At 42.0% G+C, this 22577-nt stretch overlaps 1 protein-coding gene across 1 annotated transcript in view; it reads left to right on the forward strand.

Annotated features, from left to right (window-relative positions):
• Positions 1-18905, forward strand: part of LOC139580243 (complexin-2) — a 109818-nt gene extending 90913 nt beyond the window's left edge. The window contains exons 3-4 of the mRNA XM_071408796.1: positions 15871-16058; positions 18657-18905. Of these exons, the coding sequence (XP_071264897.1) occupies positions 15871-16058; positions 18657-18854 (386 nt within the window). The 3' untranslated portion in view covers positions 18855-18905. The remainder of the gene's footprint in view (positions 1-15870; positions 16059-18656) is intronic.
• Positions 18906-22577: the final 3672 nt, after the last annotated feature.

Here is a 22577-nt window from a genome sequence, read left to right on the forward strand (position 1 = left end):
AATACATTTTAGAATAAGGCTGTACCGTAACAAACTGTGGGAAAAGTACATTTTAGAATAAGGCTGTACCGTAACAAACTGTGGGAAAAGTAAATTTTAGAATAAGGCTGTACCGTAACAAACTGTGGGAAAAGTAAATTTTAGAATAAGGCTGTAACGTAACAAACTGTGGGAAAAGTCAAGGGGTCTGAACTTTCTGAGGGCACTGCAGGTGTCCAAGATGGAACCCTATTCCCTATATAGTGCACTAATTCAGACAAGGGCCCCATAGAGCTCTGGTCAAAAGTAGTACACTCTATAGAGAAAGGGGTTCCTTTTGAGATGCACAATAGCTCATAGTCATAACCAGCTCACTCAGATGCTATATCTTCACCGCGCATGTTATTTGTTATGCTATGATGCTAACAGTCCAGATACCTACTGTAATAGTATTAGAATACCTGTAATGGTATTAGAATACCTGTAATGGTATTAGAATTCCTGTAATGGTATTAGAATACCTGTAATGGTATTCGAATTCCTGTAATGGTATTAGAATACCTGTAATGGTATTAGAATACCTGTAATGGTATTAGAATACCTGTAATGGTATTAGAATTCCTGTAATGGTATTAGAATACCTGTAATGGTATTCGAATTCCTGTAATGGTATTAGAATACCTGTAATGGTATTAGAATACCTGTAATGGTATTAGAACTCAGGTATGTTACTTCTCCTGGATCATAGAAAACCCCCAGATAGCTAGTGTACAAAGCTGCTCTGTACATGCATGATCAACTGTAGTCTACAGCAGAAATAGCACCCTATTTCCTACATAGTGCACTTCTTTTGGCCAGGGCTCATAAGTCTCTGGTCAAAAGAAGTGCACTATGTAATAAATAGGGTGCCCCTAACTACATTACATCTTCATGAGATCTTCGTGATGCTGGTGATCATTTTTAAAAGTTCACCCCAAAGTGTCCAACATTTAAGTTTACTTTTGACATGCGAGAGCATGATTTACCAATGAGGGTCATCCATTATTCAAATGAGTTCCATTCTTCAACCCCCCCCCCATCCCTAACAAATTATTCAGCAGCGTCAGTTTTCCAACTAGAAGACTGTGGAAGCTGATGGACCATGTTCCCAGTTTTCTCTCTCTCTCTCTCTCTCTCTCTCTCTCTCTCTCTCTCTCTCTCTCTCTCTCTCTCTCTCTCTCTCTCTCTCTCTCTCTCTCTCTCTCTCTCTCAATTCAATTCAATTCAATTCAAGGGGCTTTATTGGCATGGGAAACATGTGTTAACATTGCCAAAGCAAGTGAGGTAGATAATATACAAAAGTGAAATAAACAATAAAAATTAACAGTAAACATTACACATACAGAAGTTTCAAAACAATAAAGACATTACAAATGTCATATTATATATATACAGTGTTGTAACAATGTACAAATGGTTAAAGCACACAAGTTAAAATAAATAAACATAAATATGGGTTGTATTTACAATGGTGTTTGTTCTTCACTGGTTGCCCTTTTCTTGTGGCAACAGGTCACAAATCTTGCTGCTGTGATGGCACACTGTGGAATTTCACCCAGTAGATATGGGAGTTTATCAAAATTGGATTTGTTTTCGAATTCTTTGTGGATCTGTGTAATCTGAGGGAAATATGTCTCTCTAATATGGTCATACATTGGGCAGGAGGTTAGGAAGTGCAGCTCAGTTTCCACCTCATTTTGTGGGCAGTGAGCACATAGCCTGTCTTCTCTTGAGAGCCATGTCTGCCTACGGCGGCCTTTCTCAATAGCAAGGCTATGCTCACTGAGTCTGTACATAGTCAAAGCTTTCCTTAAGTTTGGGTCAGTCACAGTGGTCAGGTATTCTGCCACTGTGTACTCTCTGTTTAGGGCCAAATAGCATTCTAGTTTGCTCTGTTTTTTTGTTAATTCTTTCCAATGTGTCAAGTAATTATCTTTTTGTTTTCTCATGATTTGGTTGGGTCTAATTGTGCTGTTGTCCTGGGGCTCTGTGGGGTGTGTTTGTGTTTGTGAACAGAGCCCTAGGACCAGCTTGCTTAGGGGACTCTTCTCCAGGTTCATCTCTCTGTAGGTGATGGCTTTGTTATGGAAGGTTTGGGAATCGCTTCCTTTTAGGTGGTTGTAGAATTTAACGGCTCTTTTCTGGATTTTGATAATTAGTGGGTATCGGCCTAATTCTGCTCTGCATGCATTATTTGGTGTTCTACGTTGTACACGGAGGATATTTTTGCAGAATTCTGCATGCAGAGTCTCAATTTGGTGTTTGTCCCATTTTGTGAAATCTTGGTTGGTGAGCGGACCCCAGACCTCACAACCATAAAGGGCAATGGGCTCTATGACTGATTCAAGTATTTTTAGCCAGATCCTAATTGGTATGTTGAAATTTATGTTCCTTTTGATGGCATAGAATGCCCTTCTTGCCTTGTCTCTCAGATCGTTCACAGCTCTGTGGAAGCTACCTGTGGTGCTGATGTTTAGGCCGAGGTATGTATAGTTTTTTGTGTGCTCTAGGGCAACGGTGTCTAGATGGAATTTGTGGTCCTGGCGACTGGACCTTTTTTGGAACACCATTATTTTGGTCTTACTGAGATTTACTGTCAGGGCCCAGGTCTGACAGAATCTGTGCAGAAGATCTAGGTGCTGCTGTAGGCCCTCCTTGGTTGGTGACAGAAGCACCAGATCATCAGCAAACAGTAGACATTTGACTTCGGATTCTAGTAGGGTGAGACCGGGTGCTGCAGACTGTTCTAGTGCCCACGCCAATTCGTTGATATATATGTTGAAGAGGGTGGGGCTTAAGCTGCATCCCTGTCTCACCCCACGACCCTGTGTGAAGAAATGTGTGTGTTTTTTGCCAATTTTAACCACACACTTGTTGTTTGTGTACATGGATTTTATGATGTCGTATGTTTTTCCCCCAACACCACTTTCCATCAATTTGTATAGCAGACCCTCATGCCAAATTGAGTCGAAGGCTTTTTTGAAATCAACAAAGCATGAGAAGACTTTGCCTTTGTTTTGGTTTGTTTGGTTGTCAATTAGGGTGTGTAGGGTGAATACATGGTCTGTTGTACGGTAATTTGGTAAAAAGCCAATTTGACATTTGCTCAGTACATTGTTTTCATTGAGGAAATGTACGAGTCTGCTGTTAATGATAATGCAGAGTATTTTCCCAAGGTTACTGTTGACGCATATTCCACGGTAGTTATTGGGGTCAAATTTGTCTCCACTTTTGTGGATTGGGGTGATCAGTCCTTGGTTCCAAATATTGGGGAAGATGCCAGAGCTAAGGACGATGTTAAAGAGTTTTAATATAGCCAATTGGAATTTGTTGTCTGTATATTTGATCATTTCATTAAGGATACCATCAACACCACAGGCCTTTTTGGGTTGGAGGGTTTTTATTTTGTCCTGTAACTCATTCAAGGTAATTGGAGAATCCAGTGGGTTCTGGTAGTCTTTAATAGTTGATTCTAGGATTTGTATTTGATCATGTATATGTTTTTGCTCTTTATTCTTTGTTATAGAGCCAAAAAGATTGGAGAAGTGGTTTACCCATACATCTCCATTTTGGATAGATAATTCTTCGTGTTGTTGTTTGTTTAGTGTTTTCCAATTTTCCCAGAATTGGTTAGAGTCTATGGATTCTTCAATTACATTGAGCTGATTTCTGACGTGCTGTTCCTTCTTTTTCCGTAGTGTATTTCTGTATTGTTTTAGTGATTCACCATAGTGAAGGCGTAGACTCAGGTTTTCCGGGTCTCTATGTTTTTGGTTGGACAGGTTTCTCAATTTATTTCTTAGATTTTTGCATTCTTTATCAAACCATTTGTCATTGTTGTTCATTTTCTTCGGTTTTCTATTTGAGATTTTTAGATTTGATAGGGAAGCTGAGAGGTCAAATATACTGTTAAGATTTTCTACTGCCAAGTTTACACCTTCACTATAGCAGTGGAACGTTTTACCCAGGAAGTTGTCTAAAAGGGATTGAATTTGCTGTTGCCTAATTGTTTTTTGGTAGGTTTCCAAACTGCCTTCCTTCCATCTATAGTATTTCTTAATGTTACTCAGTTCCTTTGGCTTTGATGCCTCATGATTGAGTATTGCTCTGTTCAAGTAGACTGTGATTTTGCTGTGGTCTGATAGGGGTGTCAGTGGGCTGACTGTGAATGCTCTGAGAGACTCTGGGTTGAGGTCAGTGATAAAGTAGTCTACAGTGCTACTGCCAAGAGATGAGCTATAGGTGTACCTACCATAGGAGTCCCCTCGAAGCCTACCATTGACTATGTACATACCCAGCGTGCGACAGAGCTGCAGGAGTTGTGACCCGTTTTTGTTGGTTATGTTGTCATAGTTGTGCCTAGGTGGGCATATGGGGGAGGGAATGCTGTCACCTCCAGGTAGGTGTTTGTCCCCCTGTGTGCTGAGGGTGTCAGGTTCCTGTCCAGTTCTGGCATTTAGGTCGCCACAGACTAATACATGTCCCTGGGCCTGGAAATGATTGATTTCCCCCTCCAGGATGGAGAAGCTGTCTTCATTAAAGTATGGGGATTCTAGTGGGGGGATATAGGTAGCACACAGGAGGACATTTTTCTCTGTTAAGATAATTTCCTTTTGAATTTCTAGCCAAATGTAAAATGTTCCTGTTTTGATTAATTTCTCTCTCTCTCTCTCTCTCTCTCTCCCCTATCTCTCCGTCTCGCTCTCTCTGTCTCCCTCTTTCTCTCTCTGTCTGTCTCTATGTTCTCACTAGACTAGACAAACACGTTGTGTGCCATGAAGTCTAAGGGTTACTTATGGTGATTCATAAGAGGTGACATCCAGTCTGGGACAAACCATCCTCTGAATAGATCAAACGAGAGCTTTGTGAGATTATACAATTGAGGTATAATAAAGGAATGACCATCAAGAGCAAAGAGTGTATGAAGGGAGGCCACTCGGGCTCCAGAAATGCATTATTTGTGTGCAAGGAAAATTGGTGACCCAACTACTAATGGAATGTTGTAGGACAAGCTGAACACATGGGACAATGACACTGATATCCAATGGAGAGAGACTGTCTCTCTTAACAGTCTAATTAATGATAACATGTTTACATTAGGACTCCCGAATGGTGCAGCAGTTTAAGGCACTGCATCTCAGTGATAGAGGCGTCACTACAGACACCCCGGTTCGAATCCAAGCTGTATCACAACCGGCCGTAATTGGGAGTCCCAAGGGAGGCGCACAATTGGCCCAGCGTCGTCCGGGTTTGGCCGGGGTAGGCCGTCATTGTAAATAAGAATGTGTTCTTAACTGACTTGCCTAGTTAAATAAAGGTTAAATAAAAGTACATTTGACATACCCACGTAGCACCACAGCCACACCTTTATCTAAAGGCCCAATACAGCCGTTTTAATCTCAATATCAAATCATTTCTGGGTAAAAATGACGAGCCTTACTGTGATTGTTTTCAATTAAAATGGTCAAAAATAAACAAAAATAGCTTCTTAGCAGAAAGCAATTTCTCAAGCAATAATTTTGCTAGGACTGTCTGGGAGTGGTCTGAGTGAGAAGGGTAAAACTGAAAACTAGCTGTTATTGGCAGAGAAGTTTTGAACTCTCTTTCTGATTGGTCTATTAACTAAATTTACCGACTGGTGATGTCACCAGACAGGCCAAAACTTCATCCCACCAAAAAAGGCAGACATTTCAGGCATTTTTTTCAAGCATTGAAAGGGCATTATCATCATTTTCACAATTTCACAGTATCATTCCAACCTTATAGTGTGGAAATATATATAAAACACAGGTAAATCACATTTTTGACTGCACTGGGCCTTTAAGAAAGGTGGAACAACATCTTTGTTTATACTGTATACAATACACATTGCATACATAGCCACAGTTTATGGGAATCTCACTATGACCACCCTCTCTTTTTACTTTAAAGACATAAATGGACCTTAACTGAATTAGCATAGGCCTAATTGATTAATATCTCATTCTTGAAACTTGAAAGTACCATTTGCGTGCTAAGAAGGGAATTCACCACTCTTCATTAAATCAAGATCAAGACCTTTACTTGGAGAGATGATCATGCAGTATATGTGACCTAAGCAGTATCAAAGACATGAATAATCATTCCATTAGGGTGCAACGTTCAGAACATTGCAAATCTCAAACTGTGGAGCCGGCTAAAGTGCAGGAACCTATAGAGCCAGCTGAGGCACGGGAGCCTGACGAGCTGGCTAAAGTGCAGGAACCTATAGAGCCAGCTGATGCGCGGGAGCCTGATGAGCCGGCTAAAGTGCAGGAACCTATAGAGCCAGCTGAGGCGCGGGAGCCTGATGAGCCGGCTAAAGTGCAGGAACCTATAGAGCCAGCTGAGGCACGGGAGCCTGACGAGCCGGCTAAGGCATGGGAGCCTGACGAGCCGGCTAAAGTGCAGGAACCTATAGAACCAGCTGAGGCGCGGGAGCCTGACAGGCCGGCTGAGGCGTGGGAGCCTGACGAACCAGCTGAGGCGCGGGAGCCTGACAAACCAGCTGGGGCGCGGGAGCCTGACGAGCCGGATGAGGCGCGGGAGCCTGACAAACCAGCTGGGGCGCGGGAGCCTGACGAGCCGGATGAGGCGCGGGAGCCTGACAGGGCGTGGGAGCCTGACGAGCCGGCTGAGGCGCGGGAGCCTGACGAGCCGGCTGAGGCGCGGGAGCCTGACAAGCAGGCTGAGGTATGGGGAGCCTGACGAGCCAACCGAGGCTTGAGAACCTGTCGAGCCAGCTGAGGCATCCCCGGTTGCTACGGCAGCGGCACCTGGACTTGACGTCACCAGTAAAATATATAAATAAATAAATCCCTGATGCTTCCCTTTGGTGAGGCGTTATTCTGTAACGTGTACGCTGGGAGTCGGGAAGCAAGAACAGGGAGTGACTTTAATAAACACAAGGAACAAAACAACAAACACAAGTAGCATACAGACATGAAACAACGGAACAGAAACAGTAAGCCTAGAGAAAGAATCAAAGGGAGTGACATATATAGGGAAGGTAATCAGGCAGGTGATGGAGTCCAGGTGAGTCTGATGAGGCGCTGGTGCGTGTAACTATGTGCGTAATAATGAGCAGCCTGGTGACCTGGAGCGCCGGAGAGGGAGTATACGTGACAGTACCCCCTCCCTGACGCGCGGCGCCAGCCGCAGAACACCGACCAGAGGGACCGTCCCGGGGACCAGGAGGCATGGAAGCCTGACGAGCCAGCTGAGGCATCCCCGGTTGCTACGGTAGCGACACCCGGACCCGATGTCACCTACACTAACAAAAAACAAAGGAACACTCCCTGATGTTTCCCTTGGTGAGGCGTTATTCTGTAACGTGTACGCTGGGAGTCGGGAAGCAAGTTCAGGGAGTGAATCATTTAAGAAATATACGAACATGGAACAAAACAAGAAACACAAAAAGCATAAAGACATGAAACAGAAACAGAACCAATAACACCTGAGGAAAGAACCAAGGGGAGTGACAGATATAGGGGAGGTAATCAGGAAGGGGATGGAGTCCAGGTGAGTGTCATGAGGCGCAGGTGCACATAACGATAGTGACAGGTATGCGTAATACTGAGAAAACTGGTGACAACGAGCACCAGAGAGGGGGAGAGGGAGTAGACGTGACAGTTGTTTACATTTGTTATCATGGAGTAGTAGTGCCATAGTCTGTGGGGGCTATAGATTTGAAAGCAGTTGGGCGCTAACAGTGCACAGAGTGACCTTTAACCCTGCTCTCCAGGGGCTCCAGAGTGACCTTTAACCCTGCTCTCCAGGTGCTCCAGAGTGACCTTTAACCCTGCCCTCCAGGGGCTCCAGAGTGACCTTTAACCCTGCTCTCCAGGGGCTCCAGAGGGACCTTTAACCCTGCCCTCCAGGGGCTCCAGAGTGACCTTTAACCCTGCTCTCCAGGGGATCCAGAGTGATCTTTAACCCTGCTCTCCAGGGGATCCAGAGTGACCTTTAACCCTCCTCCCAGGTGCTCCAGAGTGATCTTTAACCCTGCTCTCCAGGGGATCCAGAGTGACCTTTAACCCTGCTCTCCAGGGGCTCCAGAGTGATCTTTAACCCTGCTCTCCAGGGGCTCCAGAGTGATCGTTAACCCTGCTCTCCAGGGGATCCAGAGTGATCTTTAACCCTGCTCTCCAGGGGTTCCAGAGTGATCTTTAACCCTGCTCCCCAGGAGCTCCAGAGTGATCTTTAACCCTGCTCTCCAGGGGCTCCAGAGTGACCTTTAACCCTGCTCTCCAGGGGCTCCAGAGTGATCTTTAACCCTGCTCTCCAGGGGCTCCAGGGGGATCTATTGGCTCCTGGTGGCCAGTAACTTCCTGTGTCAGAGCAGTAACTTGGCCTGCAGCCAGCCTCTTCCTGTTTCAGAACAGTAACTTAGACTGCGGCCAGCTTCATCTTGTGTCAGAGCAGTAACTTGGCCTGCGGCCAGCCTCTTCCTGTTTCAGAACAGTAACTTAGACTGCGGCCAGCTTCATCCTGTTTCAGAGCAGTAACTTGGCCTGCGGCCAGCCTCATCTTGTGTCAGAGCAGTAGATCAATTCCAGGATAAAGTTGTAACTCTGCTGTTATATACATAATTCATAGTCACTCAGGTGATGCTGTGTTTATTATTGATCTGACTCTGGTAACAACAACAATATCGATACGCTGGGAGAAATGGTTGTGTTATAGTCACTAGGGAGCTGCCACGTGCTACGAGTCAGGACATTTCGGTCACTACTGATTACAGGATGACACAGACCTTTTAAACTGGACTGGCTGGTGCACTAGTTTTACAACTGAAGTCTATACACCATTATTTTATCCCTAGCAAGTTTCCATTATTGGAATTGGGAATGTCTCTATATTTCATCCTTACTCTACTGTACTCTACTGTACTCTACTGTACTCTACTGGACCTTTACAGACCCACAGTTGGGCTGCTGATACAGTATATCAGTTAGACCAGTGAGACAGGTTGCTGATACAGTATATCAGTTAGACCAGTGAGACAGGTTCCTGATACAGTATATCAGTTAGACCAGTGAGACAGGTTGCTGATACAGTATATCAGTTAGACCAGTGAGACAGGTTGCTGATACAGTATATCAGTTAGACCAGTGAGACAGGTTGGGTTCCTGATACAGTATATCAGTTAGACCAGTGAGACAGGTTGCTGATACAGTATAACAGTTAGACCAGTGAGACAGGTTGCTGATACAGTATATCAGTTAGACCAGTGAGACAGGTTGCTGATACAGTATATCAGTTAGACCAGTGAGACAGGTTGCTGATACAGTATATCAGTTAGACCAGTGAGACAGGTTGCTGATACAGTATATCAGTTAGACCAGTGAGACAGGTTGCTGATACAGTATATCAGTTAGACCAGTGAGACAGGTTGCTGATACAGTATATCAGTTAGACCAGTGAGACAGGTTCCTGATACAGTATATCAGTTAGACCAGTGAGACAGGTTGGGTTCCTGATACAGTATATCAGTTAGACCAGTGAGACAGGTTCCTGATACAGTATATCAGTTAGACCAGTGAGACAGGTTGCTGATACAGTATATCAGTTAGACCAGTGAGACAGGTTCCTGATACAGTATATCAGTTAGACCAGTGAGACAGGTTCCTGATACAGTATATCAGTTAGACCAGTGAGGCAGGTTGGGTTCCTGATACAGTATATCAGTTAGACCAGTGAGACAGATTGCTGATACAGTATATCAGTTAGACCAGTGAGACAGGTTGGGTTGCTGATACAGTATGTCAGTTAGACCAGTGAAACAGGTTCCTGATACAGTATGTCAGTTAGACCAGTGAGACAGGTTGGGTTGCTGATACAGTATGTCAGTTAGACCAGTGAGACAGGTTCCTGATACAGTATATCAGTTAGACCAGTGAGACAGGTTGCTGATACAGTATATCAGTTAGACCAGTGAGACAGGTTGCTGATACAGTATATCAGTTAGACCAGTGAGACAGGTTCCTGATACAGTATATCAGTTAGACCAGTGAGACAGGTTGCTGATACAGTATATCAGTTAGACCAGTGAGACAGGTTCCTGATACAGTATATCAGTTAGACCAGTGAGACAGGTTCCTGATACAGTAAATCAGTTAGACCAGTGAGAGATGTTCCTGATACAGTATATCAGTTAGACCAGTGAGACAGGTTGCTGATACAGTATGTCAGTTAGACCAGTGAGACAGGTTGGGTTCCTGATACAGTATATCAGTTAGACCAGTGAGACAGGTTGCTGATACAGTATATCAGTTAGACCAGTGAGACAGGTTCCTGATACAGTATATCAGTTAGACCAGTGAGACAGGTTCCTGATACAGTATATCAGTTAGACCAGTGAGACAGGTTGCTGATACAGTATATCAGTTAGACCAGTGAGACAGGTTCCTGATACAGTATATCAGTTAGACCAGTGAGACAGGTTGCTGATACAGTATATCAGTTAGACCAGTGAGACAGGTTGCTGATACAGTATATCAGTTAGACCAGTGAGACAGGTTGGGTTCCTGATACAGTGTATCAGTTAGACCAGTGAGACAGGTTCCTGATACAGTATATCAGTTAGACCAGTGAGACAGGTTCCTGATACAGTATATCAGTTAGACCAGTGAGACAGGTTGCTGATACAGTATATCAGTTAGACCAGTGAGACAGGTTGCTGATACAGTATATCAGTTAGACCAGTGAGACAGGTTCCTGATACAGTATATCATTTAGACCAGTGAGACAGGTTGCTGATACAGTATATCAGTTAGACCAGTGAGACAGGTTGCTGATACAGTATATCAGTTAGACCAGTGAGACAGGTTGGGTTCCTGATACAGTATATCAGTTAGACCAGTGAGACAGGTTGCTGATACAGTATAACAGTTAGACCAGTGAGACAGGTTGCTGATACAGTATATCAGTTAGACCAGTGAGACAGGTTGCTGATACAGTATATCAGTTAGACCAGTGAGACAGGTTGCTGATACAGTATATCAGTTAGACCAGTGAGACAGGTTGCTGATACAGTATATCAGTTAGACCAGTGAGACAGGTTGCTGATACAGTATATCAGTTAGACCAGTGAGACAGGTTGCTGATACAGTATATCAGTTAGACCAGTGAGACAGGTTCCTGATACAGTATATCAGTTAGACCAGTGAGACAGGTTCCTGATACAGTATATCAGTTAGACCAGTGAGACAGGTTCCTGATACAGTATATCAGTTAGACCAGTGAGACAGGTTGCTGATACAGTATATCAGTTAGACCAGTGAGACAGGTTCCTGATACAGTATATCAGTTAGACCAGTGAGACAGGTTCCTGATACAGTATATCAGTTAGACCAGTGAGACAGATTGCTGATACAGTATATCAGTTAGACCAGTGAGACAGATTGCTGATACAGTATATCAGTTAGACCAGTGAGACAGGTTGGGTTGCTGATACAGTATGTCAGTTAGACCAGTGAAACAGGTTCCTGATACAGTATGTCAGTTAGACCAGTGAGACAGGTTGGGTTGCTGATACAGTATGTCAGTTAGACCAGTGAAACAGGTTCCTGATACAGTATATCAGTTAGACCAGTGAGACAGGTTGCTGATACAGTATATCAGTTAGACCAGTGAGACAGGTTGCTGATACAGTATATCAGTTAGACCAGTGAGACAGGTTGCTGATACAGTATATCAGTTAGACCAGTGAGACAGGTTGCTGATACAGTATATCAGTTAGACCAGTGAGACAGGTTCCTGATACAGTATATCAGTTAGACCAGTGAGGCAGGTTGGGTTCCTGATACAGTATATCAGTTAGACCAGTGAGACAGATTGCTGATACAGTATATCAGTTAGACCAGTGAGACAGGTTCCTGATACAGTATATCAGTTAGACCAGTGAGACAGGTTGCTGATACAGTATATCAGTTAGACCAGTGAGACAGGTTCCTGATACAGTATATCAGTTAGACCAGTGAGACAGGTTGCTGATACAGTATATCAGTTAGACCAGTGAGACAGGTTGGGTTCCTGATACAGTATATCAGTTAGACCAGTGAGACAGGTTCCTGATACAGTATATCAGTTAGACCAGTGAGACAGGTTCCTGATACAGTATATCAGTTAGACCAGTGAGGCAGGTTGGGTTCCTGATACAGTATATCAGTTAGACCAGTGAGACAGATTGCTGATACAGTATATCAGTTAGACCAGTGAGACAGGTTGGGTTGCTGATACAGTATGTCAGTTAGACCAGTGAAACAGGTTCCTGATACAGTATGTCAGTTAGACCAGTGAGACAGGTTGGGTTGCTGATACAGTATGTCAGTTAGACCAGTGAGACAGGTTGCTGATACAGTATATCAGTTAGACCAGTGAGACAGGTTCCTGATACAGTATAACAGTTAGACCAGTGAGACAGGTTGCTGATACAGTATATCAGTTAGACCAGTGAGACAGGTTCCTGATACAGTATATCAGTTAGACCAGTGAGACAGGTTGCTGATACAGTATATCAGTTAGACCAGTGAGACAGGTTCCTGATACAGTATATCAGTTAGACCAGTGAGACAGGTTCCTGATACAGTAAATCAGTTAGACCAGTGAGAGAGGTTCCTGATACAGTATATCAGTTAGACCAGTGAGACAGGTTGCTGATACAGTATGTCAGTTAGACCAGTGAGACAGGTTGGGTTCCTGATACAGTATATCAGTTAGACCAGTGAGACAGGTTGCTGATACAGTATATCAGTTAGACCAGTGAGACAGGTTCCTGATACAGTATATCAGTTAGACCAGTGAGACAGGTTCCTGATACAGTATATCAGTTAGACCAGTGAGACAGGTTGCTGATACAGTATATCAGTTAGACCAGTGAGACAGGTTCCTGATACAGTATATCAGTTAGACCAGTGAGACAGGTTGCTGATACAGTATATCAGTTAGACCAGTGAGACAGGTTGCTGATACAGTATATCAGTTAGACCAGTGAGACAGGTTGGGTTCCTGATACAGTGTATCAGTTAGACCAGTGAGACAGGTTCCTGATACAGTATATCAGTTAGACCAGTGAGACAGGTTCCTGATACAGTATATCAGTTAGACCAGTGAGACAGGTTCCTGATACAGTATATCAGTTAGACCAGTGAGACAGGTTGCTGATACAGTATATCAGTTAGACCAGTGAGACAGGTTGCTGATACAGTATATCAGTTAGACCAGTGAGACAGGTTGCTGATACAGTATATCAGTTAGACCAGTGAGACAGGTTGCTGATACAGTATATCAGTTAGACCAGTGAGACAGGTTCCTGATACAGTATATCAGTTAGACCAGTGAGACAGGTTCCTGATACAGTATATCAGTTAGACCAGTGAGACAGGTTCCTGATACAGTATATCAGTTAGACCAGTGAGACAGGTTGCTGATACAGTATATCAGTTAGACCAGTGAGACAGGTTCCTGATACAGTATATCAGTTAGACCAGTGAGACAGGTTGCTGATACAGTATGTCAGTTAGACCAGTGAGACAGGTTCCTGATACAGTATATCAGTTAGACCAGTGAGACAGGTTCCTGATACAGTATATCAGTTAGACCAGTGAGACAGGTTCCTGATACAGTATATCAGTTAGACCAGTGAGACAGGTTGCTGATACAGTATATCAGTTAGACCAGTGAGACAGGTTGCTGATACAGTATATCAGTTAGACCAGTGAGACAGGTTGCTGATACAGTATATCAGTTAGACCAGTGAGACAGGTTGCTGATACAGTATATCAGTTAGACCAGTGAGACAGGTTGCTGATACAGTATATCAGTTAGACCAGTGAGACAGGTTCCTGATACAGTATATCAGTTAGACCAGTGAGACAGGTTCCTGATACAGTATATCAGTTAGACCAGTGAGACAGGTTCCTGATACAGTATATCAGTTAGACCAGTGAGACAGGTTGCTGATACAGTATATCAGTTAGACCAGTGAGACAGGTTGCTGATACAGTATATCAGTTAGACCAGTGAGACAGGTTGCTGATACAGTATATCAGTTAGACCAGTGAGACAGGTTGCTGATACAGTATGTCAGTTAGACCAGTGAGACAGGTTGCTGATACAGTATATCAGTTAGACCAGTGAGACAGGTTGCTGATACAGTATATCAGTTAGACCAGTGAGACAGGTTGCTGATACAGTATATCAGTTAGACCAGTGAGACAGGTTGCTGATACAGTATATCAGTTAGACCAGTGAGACAGGTTCCTGATACAGTATGTCAGTTCGACCAGTGAGACAGGTTGCTGATACAGTATATCAGTTAGACCAGTGAGACAGGTTCCTGATACAGTATATCAGTTAGACCAGTGAGACAGGTTGCTGATACAGTATATCAGTTAGACCAGTGAGACAGGTTGCTGATACAGTATGTCAGTTAGACCAGTGAGACAGGTTGCTGATACAGTATGTCAGTTCGACCAGTGAGACAGATTGCTGATACAGTATATCAGTTAGACCAGTGAGACAGGTTGGGTTGCTGATACAGTATGACAGTTAGACCAGTGAGACAGGTTCCTGATACAGTATATCAGTTAGACCAGTGAGACAGGTTCCCGATACAGTATATCAGTTAGACCAGTGAGACAGGTTGGGTTGCTGATACAGTATATCAGTTAGACCAGTGAGACAGGTTGCTGATACAGTATGTCAGTTAGACCAGTGAGACAGGTTGCTGATACAGTATGTCAGTTCGACCAGTGAGACAGATTGCTGATACAGTATATCAGTTAGACCAGTGAGACAGGTTGGGTTGCTGATACAGTATGACAGTTAGACCAGTGAGACAGGTTCCTGATACAGTATATCAGTTAGACCAGTGAGACAGGTTCCTGATACAGTATATCAGTTAGACCAGTGAGACAGGTTGGGTTGCTGATACAGTATATCAGTTAGACCAGTGAGACAGGTTGGGTTGCTGATACAGTATATCAGTTAGACCAGTGAGACAGGTTGGGTTGCTGATACAGTATATCAGTTAGACCAGTGAGACAGGTTGCTGATACAGTATATCAGTTAGACCAGTGAGACAGGTTGCTGATACAGTATATCAGTTAGACCAGTGAGACAGGTTGCTGTTACAGTATATCAGTTAGACCAGTGAGACAGGTTGGGTTCCTGATACAGTATATCAGTTAGACCAGTGAGACGACCAGTGAGACAGGTTGCTGATACAGTATATCAGTTAGACCAGTGAGACAGGTTGCTGATACAGTATGTCAGTTAGACCAGTGAGACAGGTTGGGTTCCTGATACAGTATATCAGTTAGACCAGTGAGACAGGTTGCTGATACAGTATATCAGTTAGACCAGTGAGACAGGTTGCTGATACAGTATATCAGTTAGACCAGTGAGACAGGTTGCTGTTACAGTATGTCAGTTAGACCAGTGAGACAGGTTACTGATACAGTATATCAGTTAGACCAGTGAGACAGGTTGCTGATACAGTATGACAGTTAGACCAGTGAGACAGGTTGCTGATACAGTATATCAGTTAGACCAGTGAGACAGGTTCCTGATACAGTATATCAGTTAGACCAGTGAGACAGGTTGCTGATACAGTATATCAGTTAGACCAGTGAGACAGGTTGCTGATACAGTATATCAGTTAGACCAGTGAGACAGGTTGCTGATACAGTATGACAGTTAGACCAGTTAGACAGGTGGCAGGTTGTGGCTGTAGGATTTGGTTTGGTAGCAGATGGACAAATAGAAGTGTATTGTATTGTATTTTAACTGAATGACTTCAGGCTCTGTGTGTGTGACTGCTTCCTCTAGGGGCCACTAAAGACATGGGGAAAATGTTAGGCGGAGAGGAGGAGAAGGATCCAGAGGCCACAAAGAAGAAGAAGGAGGAAGAGGAGGAGAGACAGGAGGCTCTGAGACAACAGGAGGAGGAGAGGAAGGATAAGCACCGGAAAATGGAGGCAGAACGAGAAGTAGTACGACAGTCCATCAGGGACAAGGTGAGCACTGCAGTAGTCCACAAACTACTCAGAAACTATTTTCATTCAATGTACCCCCTTATAAAACCATTACATTACTCCAGCCCCATTCTTCAGCTGTATACTACACCTAAAAAAGTACTTTGTATAGTTCTTTCAATCCCAGATTGCCCTTTTAATGTAAACTATAAATAATATACAGTATTCATACCCCTTGACTTGTTCCACATTTTGTTGTGTTACAGCCTGAATTCAAAATAGATTCAATCGATTTTATCCCCTCACCCATCTACACACAATACCCCATAATTACACATTTTAAAGTGTTGGCAAATTTATTGAAAATGAAATACAGAAATATCTAATTTACATAAGTATTCACACCCCTGAGTCAATACTTTGTAGAAGCACCTTTGGCAGCAATTACAGCTGTGAGACTGTCTGGCTAAGTCTCTACGCGGTTTCCACACCTTGATTGCCAATTGTTATTTTCAAAATTCTTCAAGCTCTGTCAAATTGGTTGTTGCTAGACAACCATTTTCAGGTCTTGCCATAGAGTTTCAAGTAGATTCAAGTCCAAGCTGTAGCTCCGACACTCTTCTTGGTAAGCAACTCCAGTGTGTATTTAACCTTGTGGTTTAAGTTATTGTCCTGCTGAAAGGTGAATTAATTTCCCAGTGTCTGGTGGAAAGCAGACTGAACCAGGTTTTCCTCTAGAATTTTGCCTGTGCTTAGCTCCATTCCGGTTATTTTTTATCCTGAAAAACTCCCCATTCCTTAACGATTACAAGCATACCCATTCCATGATGCAGCCACCACCTGGCTTTAAAATATGGAAAGTGGTACTCAGTAATGTGTTGTATTGCCCCAAACATAAGACTTTGTATTCAGAACGAAAAGTGAATTACTCTTACAATTTTTTTTGCAGTAGAGCCTTGTTGCAAACAGGATGCATGTTTTGGAATATTTGTATTCTGTACAGGCTTTCATCTTTTCACTCTGTCAGTAACTACAATGTTGTTGATCCGTCCTCAGTGTTCTATCACAGCCATTAAACTCCGTAACTGTTTTAAATTGGCCTCATGGTGAAATCCCTGAGCAGTTTCATTGCTCTCCGGCAACTGAGTTAGGAAGGACGCCTGTATCTTTGTAGTGACTTTAAGTCTAATTAACAACTTCAACATTCTCAAAGGGATATTCAATGGCTGCTTTTTAAAATGTTTACCCATCTACCAATAGGGGCCCTTCTTTGCAAGGCATTGGAAAAGCTCCCTGGTCTTTGTGGTTGAATCTGTGTTTGAAATTCACTGCTCTACTGAGGGACCTTACAGATGTGTGGGGTACAGAGGTGAGGTAGTAATTCAAAAATGATGTTAAACACTAATATTGCATAGAGTGAGTCCATGCAATTTATTGTGATTTTTTAAGCATATTTTTTACTCCTGGACATATTTAGGCTGCCATAGCAAAGGGGTTAAATACTTATTGACTCAAGACATTTCAGCTTATCATTTTAAAAGAATTTGTTTAAAAAAAATCTAAAAACATAATTCCACTTTGACATTATGTGTCACGGTAGTCGTAAGAACGGGACCAAGGCGCAGCGGATATTGAGTTCCACATATTTATTTCAAAAGTGAAACTTAAAGCAAAACAATAAATCAAATAAACAAACGTGACTGACTAAGTGTTGCACATGCATAAACACAAAATAATATCCCACAAACATGTGGGGAAAAATAGCTACTTAAATATGATCCCCAATTAGAGACAACAATTACCAGCTGCCTCTAATTGGGAATCATACAAAACACCAACATAGAAAATATAAACTAGAACCCAACATAGAAATAATAAACTACAAAACCCCCTAGTCACCCCCCTGACACTATGGCTATTTTCTGTAGGCCAGTGAGAGAAAAAAAATCTAAATTTTATCCATTTTAAATTCAGGCTGTATCAAATCAAATCATATTTTATTTGTCACATGCGCCAAATATACAACAGGTGTGGATCTTACAGTGAAATGCTTACTTACAAGCCATTAAAACCAACAATGCTTTTGTAACGGATGTGAAATGGCTAGCTAGTTAGCGGGTACGCGCTACTAGCGTTTCAATCAGTTACGTCACTTGCTCTGAAACCTAGAAGTAGTGTTGCCCCTTGCTCTGCAAGGGCCGCGGCTTTTGTGGAGCGATGGGTAACGACGCTTCGTGGCTGTCAGTTGTTGATGTGTGCAGAGGGTCCCTGGTTCGCGCCCGAGGTCGGGGCGAGGGGACGTACTAAAGTTATACTGTTACACTTTAAGAAGTAAAAGAATTGCTAAAAAATTAACTAAACTAAATTAATTAACTAAAAAATTGAAAATAGAAAATAAAAATAACTGATAATTAAACAGCAGCATTAAAATAACAATATTTAACGATATTTAATAACAACCTGTAACATAACAAAATGTGGGAAAAGTCAAGGGGTGTGAATACCTTCTGAAGGCATTGTAAGTGCAAGAATCAATCCTTGTGGAACACCATTTGATCTTAAGAGGGGGGTGTTGTGGTGTTACTCCTTTGGAAGTGACATCCTCATATATTGTTATCTCTGTGCCCTTTATCCACGCAGTATGGCCTGAAGAAGAAGGAGGAGAAGGAGGCGGAGGAGAAGGCAGCCATGGAGCAGGCCTGTGAGGGGTCTCTGACGCGCGCCAAGAAGGCCATCCCAGCCGGGTGCGGAGACGAGGACGACGAGGACGAGGAGAGCATTCTGGACACCGTCCTCAAGTTCCTCCCTGGACCTCTAAAGGACATGTTCAAGAAGTAATGAACACATCGACAACAACAACACATGGTTCGGTCCAGCCAGGGGGAGGGGGAGGAGAGATCTGGGACTGGGGGAGAGGGAGGGGATATCTGGGACTGGGGGAGGGGGAGGGGAGATCTGGGACTGGGGAGAGGGTAGAAGGGGTTCTTGCCAAACGGCCATTCACTGCCTTTACAGAAGTATTTGTTGTTTTCTTACTCTGACTAGACACAATGTGGTTATATATCTATCCACAGATTTTCGTCGGTCTCTCAACCCCGCCGACTAAGTTTATGTTTTGTTCTTTCTCCACTTATCTAACATTCCAACATTGGTATAGAGATCCACCGCACCAGGTAGATGCATTTGGATTGGTTGGCCATTGGTATTAACTGGGGTATGGAGTTTCTGTCCAGCCATGCATTAGAGAGCAGGGTTCAATCCACCGTACTAATGGACACTTCAATGGGCATTCCTGCCAACACTTATCTGATGGAGCGCTTTTTTCTTTTTTTTAATTCACTGGCTTTTTCTATTTTTATAGTAAGTAAGCTACTGTAACTGTATGGGAAGTGGATATTCTATTCTAGGTCTTTTTGAGATCAGCAGTTTAGTTAGTTTAGACTGTGCCTTCGTAGGACTTCCTCCACCGGGGGAACTGTTAAATGAGGGTCTCGTTGAAGTCATTTGATGATATCATTGAAACTTTGTAATATGCTGTTTGTCTTAAAAGGATGCAAACATGCCACATTATGACGTATGTATTTATTGTTAGTCTGGCTGTACCAATAGAGCTGATCCCATGCCTTCTTATTCTATCAAACACTAAGGCAACTGGAATATTTGATTGCCCTTTAAATTCCTGACTAATATAAAACATCTCTCATTTTCCCAGATTAAATATAAGAGATTATCAGCCTGACAGACTGCATTTTGTGAGAGAAACCATCTTTACTCAATGTTGCATTATAAACAAAGGTCACCCCGTCAACATTATACACTCAGATTATCCATAGAATACAACAGATTCATATTCAACATTATACACTCAGATTATCCATAGAATACAACAGATTCACATTCAACATTATACACTCAGATTATCCATAGAATACACACGATTCACATTCAACATTATACACTCAGATTATCCATAGAATAAACAAGATTCACATTCAACATTATACACTCAGATTATCCATAGAATACAACAGATTCACATTCAACATTATACACTCAGATTATCCATAGAATACACCAGATTCATATTCAACATTATACACTCAGATTATCCATAGAATACACCAGATTCATATTCAACATTATACATTCAGATTATCCATAGAATAAAACAAGATTCATATTCAACATTAAACACTCAGATTATCCATAGAATACACACGATTCACATTCAACATTATACACCCAGATTATCCATAGAATACAACAGATTCACATTCAACATTATACACCCAGATTATCCATAGAATACAACAGATTCACATTCAACATTATACACTCAGATTATCCAGAGAATACACACGATTCACATTCAACATTATACACTCAGATTATCCAGAGAATACACACGATTCACATTCAACATTATACACTCAGATTATCCATAGAATACACACGATTCATTTTCAACATTATACACTCAGATTATCCATAGAATACACACGATTCACATTCAACATTATACACTCAGATTATCCATAGAATACACATGATTCATATTCAACATTATACACTCAGATTATCCATAGAATACACACGATTCACATTCAGTGTAGAGAAGAAGAAAAACAAGCACAGTTCTATGAAAATGATTTAGTCAACATCATATTTAACAGTTGGTGATTAGTGCAGTCCAAAGACAATCAAACATGAGCACTGCATTACAGTGAAGGTAGGCAATACTGCGTATGTCCTCATTTCACTACCCACCTCCCATACCACATGTCTGTTTTACACAAGGTACTTGTTTAACTCATTATTTTGGAGGCTATTATGAAATAGTAAGCAATGTTAAATGGAATTTAAACGTTTTTATTTATTTAATAGTTAATAAATTGACCTAATTAAATTCCTTCATAAATTCCATGTTATCCTGAGAGACAATCGCATTAGTAGTGTTTGAATCATCAATATCCAAAGATACTGAAAAAACATGATCATTTATTTCGTCCCCACTAACTACGGAAATTGTCCGGAACTAAGGAAGTGGTCCAGTCTTGTTGATTTCAGTAGGAATAGGCTGGCAACATATAGTTTTTATGAAGATATTGATGTCATTTTGGGATACACTTTCCAAATACCAAACCCTGTGAAGTTTAATTGTCAGAAATGCTCCTATTTTTCATATAACGTACATGGCTACATGACATTGAAGATTAATATATTCGAAAACCGAAAATAAACATTTAAATAATCACAGGTTATGAGTAAATTATTAGTTTTTTTTTTTTTTTTTTAGGTCTGATAGGGTTTTTCACTAGGTAAAGGCATATTGTTGAGACTGTAATAATCACACACCAAAAACTATAACAATTATAATTCAATGTTGAATTTTTTTTTTCTGTAAAGAAAAAAAGTGCAGTTCCGTTACACTATCTACCTATTTGTCTAAACCCTTCTCACCAACTGTATCCTAATGTGTACAATATACAAGTGTATACGCAAAGAAAAGACGAGGAGAAAATAATGAAGTCATTGTAAGGATGTCTATGTACTATACTGTATGTATGTTTGTTTATACTATATGTGTGTCTTTCTATAGTGACGTGATACCATGTTGTTGATTTATACAGTCCCTGTTTATAAGTGTCTTTGAATCCTGTGTGCAAAAACTCTAACCAGGCTCGAATGGTTGTGCCATATGTCTAAAGAAATACTTAACACATTCCTTTCGCATCGCTATAAGAACATAGGGGGGAAATTCACACCAAATACTACAACACAAAAGATGGCCTGTTTATGTAGTAGTCTCCCGGCAACAGAATCTGTTTACTAGATTCAGAAGTTTGGGTTGTTGTAGATTCTCAGTTCTGTGATGGCCTGTGTCGATCACATACAGAATAAGAGTTTGTTGATGACAGACTGAATTGTTAGGGCTCTGGCAATGCTATCAGTAGTGCTGCATGTCTAATTAGAACAGGTATCTGTGTTTCTATCTATCTCCATCATGTAACTCCATCTCGTACTTTCATTCAGCTCCCGATAAAGAATATTTTTCGAACACAGCCCATAAATGAATACCTTTTGCTGTAAAACGTATTCCTATAACACCAGGCCCTATAACATCCTACTGCTATAACACCTGACCCTATAACATCCTACTGCTATAACATCCTACTGCTTAAACACCTGGCCTTATAACATCCTACTGCTATAACACCTGACCCTATAACATCCTACTGCTATAACACCTGGCCTTATAACATCCTACTGCTATAACACCTGGCCCTATAACATCCTACTGCTATAACACAAGGCCCTATAACATCCTACTGCTATAACATCCTAGTCCTATAACATCCTACTGCTATAACACCTAGCCTTATAACATCCTACTGCTATAACACCTGGCCCTATAACATCCTACTGCTTAAACACCCGACCCTATAACATCCTACTGCTATAACACCTGGCCCTATAACATCCTACTGCTATAACACCTGACCCTATAACATCCTACTGCTATAACACCTGGCCCTATAACATCCTACTGCTATAACACCT

This window comes from Salvelinus alpinus, chromosome 7, assembly GCF_045679555.1.
Source record: "Salvelinus alpinus chromosome 7, SLU_Salpinus.1, whole genome shotgun sequence".
In the NCBI taxonomy this organism is placed as follows: Eukaryota; Metazoa; Chordata; class Actinopteri; order Salmoniformes; family Salmonidae; genus Salvelinus; species Salvelinus alpinus.